Source organism: Labeo rohita, chromosome 1 (genome assembly GCF_022985175.1).
Source record: "Labeo rohita strain BAU-BD-2019 chromosome 1, IGBB_LRoh.1.0, whole genome shotgun sequence".
Taxonomy (NCBI): Eukaryota; Metazoa; Chordata; class Actinopteri; order Cypriniformes; family Cyprinidae; genus Labeo; species Labeo rohita.
This window is the reverse complement of record NC_066869.1, coordinates 9,719,698-9,723,852: the sequence shown is the minus strand read 5'-3', so window position 1 is coordinate 9,723,852 and position 4,155 is coordinate 9,719,698. Positions and strand designations below refer to the sequence as shown.

At 35.2% G+C, this 4,155-nt stretch overlaps 1 protein-coding gene across 1 annotated transcript; it reads right to left on the bottom strand.

The window, feature by feature from the left end:
• Positions 1-413: 413 nt before the first annotated feature.
• Positions 414-3,790, bottom strand: LOC127168031 (claudin-9). The gene is made up of 2 exons (XM_051114566.1): positions 3,674-3,790; positions 414-2,636 (listed from the first exon to the last, which is right to left on the bottom strand). Exon 2 carries the CDS (start codon positions 2,614-2,616, stop codon positions 1,963-1,965), a length of 654 nt encoding a protein of 217 aa, XP_050970523.1. The 5' UTR covers positions 2,617-2,636; positions 3,674-3,790; the 3' UTR covers positions 414-1,962.
• Between the last annotated feature and the right edge of the window lie 365 nt (positions 3,791-4,155).

The window sequence follows — 4,155 nt, the reverse complement described above, 5'->3', positions numbered from 1 at the left end:
AATAATAATAATAATAATAATAATAATAATAATAATAAATCATTTTAAAACCAAAAAAAAAAAAAAAAAAAAAAAAAATTCTATATTTTTATTTGTTTACCTGCATGTCATATGACTATAACCAATGTAATAGAACCAATGAACAGGCAAACGTGATACTTAATGATTAAAATATGTATTGTAAAATCTCAGGGCTACTTTAAGTAAATATATTAGGTGAAAGAGGATCAGATGACAAAAACGTTTGTGAATGTGTGCATTTTAATATGTTTGAAAGGCAAAAGCCTTCCAAAGAATCAATGTGTTCATCAGTAGTTAATGCAATTCTAAAACACTTCTTAAAACTATGAAATGATTTTTGTAAAAAAATAAATAAATAAATAAATAAATAATAATAATAATAATAATAATAATAATAATAAAAAAGATTTATTACTATTGTGTAAATAATATGTAATCCATGAAAAAATACTTTCCAGTTTGGCAATTAAGATAATAAATGAAAATAATATGTTAAGACACAATTTGCAATATCAAGCAGCATAAACAAGCTGTTTTGTACAACTAAAAATATCTGGATACAGATGAGACTGGAATCCAGACCCATACAATTTACAAATTTCCGTGCTCTTATGGGAAAAATTAGGTGGACTCCACAAACTCCACAAATGTTAAAGGTCCTTCAAGGAACCACAGATGGCAATAAAGTGCCCTTATTTTTTAGAGTGTGAGATCTGGGTTTGACTGCCGTCTTGTGGACAGCTGCAGTAATACAGCTACTGGCTGAATCATTCATCTGTAGTCACATCTTTATAATTTTCCCCCTTTCAACCACTAGGGGTAACAAATGAGCCCAATTTAAAATCAACAAACAAGCCACTCTTTCTGCGGGAGTCGCTACACTCTTAAAATAAAGGTTTTTTATTGGCATTAATGCTTCTATGAAGAACCTTGAACATCCAGGGAAACTTTCAAATGCAGAAAAGGTTCTTTATAGTCGAAAAATGTTCTTCAAAATATTTCTTTTAGGAACTGTTCACTGAAAGGTTCTTTGGGGAACCAAAAATAAATGGTTCTTCTGTGGCATCACTGCAAAAACACCCTTTTGGAACCTTTATATGTAAGAGTGTAATGTCTCTAAAGTATTGATGTTGATTAATTCATCCTCGTCTAATGGTGGATGTTTCCATGCAGGGCTTCTGAAGGAGTTCTGTGGAACACGAGCTCATATTCCACACGTCCTCCAGCATGATGACATCATCAGAGCAACAGTGGACACTCTGTTTATTGTCTCTGTCCTGTATTCTGCTATTGTGCTGTGTGATTCCCGCCAACGCGTTAACACACGCGTGCAATGCATGGTAAGTCAACATGCAGCCAACTTACATTATTCTATTAGGTTTATTAGACAAATAATACACAATGAGACATCAATAAATAAATTGCATGAGATATAATCATTAATTGAAAGAAGACATAAATATTTAAAATCAGAATTTACTAATCCATCAGAAATCAACAAGTTGCTAAAGGCTTAATGGTTTGGAAATGTATCCAGATTCAGCCTTTCAAGGGCAGATTGTACAAAAATTTACCTTCATGCCAATTCGAACCCCCTTTTTTAGCGCACACAAGTCATGTGATTGCTATTTGGATTTTTTTTCACTTTATTATAAGTTTATTGTGTTTTTGTGTGTTGTGAATAAGCTGTATGCATATGATGTACCACCTGTGGAAGACCAACGCCTAATTTCCACAAGAATGGATAATAAAGAGCCAATTCAAATCAAATCAAATCAAATCAAAAGAGCTGGTTTACATAAAGTTCATGCAAAAATTCAGTTTTGTTTCACAGAGAGAGAGAAAACATGCATACAGTTTTTGAATGTCATGATAGTGAGTATATGATAGTATTCCTGCATTTCTGCAGATTGAACCTTCTAGGTGACCACTGGGCCTGTTTTACACGAAGACCTTTTCCGGTTTGCTCTCTGCTGTGGACGGAGGGTTTCCTTTGGGTCCTCTTCCAAAAACAGGCAAAGCTGGAACTCCAGGGGAGGCGGAGCCTAAATACAACAAAGCCCCGCCTGCTAGCATCAGCACGGTCACGGCCCATCCCAGGTAGAGCGCCGGTCCGAGTTCACGTTTGAGCGGCGCGGCGACATTCGGATCGTAGAAATCGCGTATTATAACATACGCGGTCCAACACACCGGCAAAAGGAAGAAAAACGCAGCCGCGACGAACAGCGCCGCGCCGACCTGCACCAGCCGTGCTTTGGTCTCATGCGCGTCCCCAAGGCAGCGTGTGCACTTGAGCCCGATTATGCTGAGCAAAAGTGCCAACAAACACAGGAGCAGCGACAGCACGCACAGGGCGCGGCACATCTGGGCGGAGCTTGAGAGGGCGAGGCCGGAGTCGTAGACTTTACACTGCAGGCGGCCCCACTGCGACAGACACGTCATCCACAGCCCCTCCCACAGCACCTGAGACACCACCAGCTCGTCCCCTACGAATGCTGACACGCGCCACCAGGGGGCGGCGCAGACCAGGATCCCGAACGCCCAGCCTGCGACGCCTAAGACCAGACCCATCACCTGAAGACCCGTGTTTGCCATGACTGGACGATTTAGTCACTCTGGAAAAGACAATGCAGTTTTGATCACAAGATTTTTTTTTTTTTTTTCGTCCACAGTTTGGAATAGAGTTTTATGATACTCCCTTAAAATAAAATAATAAAATAATATAAAATAAAATAAAATATAAATAAATAAATAAATGACAATGATTCTGTCTGCAGTGCTATTTCAGAAACATACATATGGCATATTTATTATTATTATTATTATTATTATTATTATTATTATTATTATACTTTTATAATTTATATAATGCACATATGAAAAGTTCAGATGCAAAAACCTCTACGTGCCATCTGAAATTGTATTTTAAAATGAGCATTTTTATCAGGCTCCTATATTTATATTCAGTCACTTTAATTGCATAGAAAATGACCTATAGATCATCATTAGAGTAAAATTACTCAACCTAAACATGGGAGCCTGATACAGATTTTACATGAAAATTTCAGATGACACTTGAGGTTTTTGCATCTGAATCTTTCATATATAAAAACAACAACAACACAAAATAAATAAAGAAAAAAATAAAGAAAGAATAATAAACAGTTTTTTTTTTTTTTTTTTTACTTTACTTTTACTTATACTATACTGCATACTATATAAAATAATAACAATAAAATAATCTGACATCACTACTGTTGGAAATATTCTAATTTAATAAAATAGAATCTTATTCTAAATAGAATTACAATTATGCATCATTTCTATTAATTACAAACCTAACCACTAACAAACAGAAATATAGAATTAAAAAGTTATGAATTTCACAATGACAGTTAAGTAAGAAATTAGTAGAGAAATTACTACTGATCTCAGCAACACTTAAAGATTTGTTAGTTAACTAAGATAACAAAAGTTTTTACTAAGTAATGTTAACAATTAAAAAAGTGTTACAAAAGTGTTTCATCTTTAAAAAAAATTCTGATTGAACTCACTAAGCTTGAACTTATTAAAACTGACAGCAAATTAATTACACTTCAGAGGTATAATTCAAAGAATTGATTTTGCAATATGAAGTTTCTTCAGTACTTACAGTGTCCAAGGAGCAGTGTGTGTGTCGAGCTGATGTTGTTGGACTCTCATCTGTGTTTTGCAGAAACACTCTCTTTGTTCTCACTTGTGGGAGTAAATCAGCATCTGAGCGACAGACAGTATCATCTCATAATAATGTCCACACACATACAGAGCTACAGCATGCACTTATGCAAGCGCCCACGCACACAAGAACCCCCCCCACACACACACGAAAACATACATACATATTTCATCTCACAGACAAAACATATATTTCTTAGTTTACACCAAAACATTAGGTGAAAATATGGAGTTCACTTGCAGATCTAGTTCTATAATCACTGTAAGAAATCATCTAATTTAAGATGTTTACATAACCTCTTTAATCACATTACCATCAACAATTACACTGAATATTACCAATAATCATTATTTCACTGCCAATTTGTCACTATTTACTTGTACCCAAAACATGTTGATAGTATGTTTTATTTGCCAGCC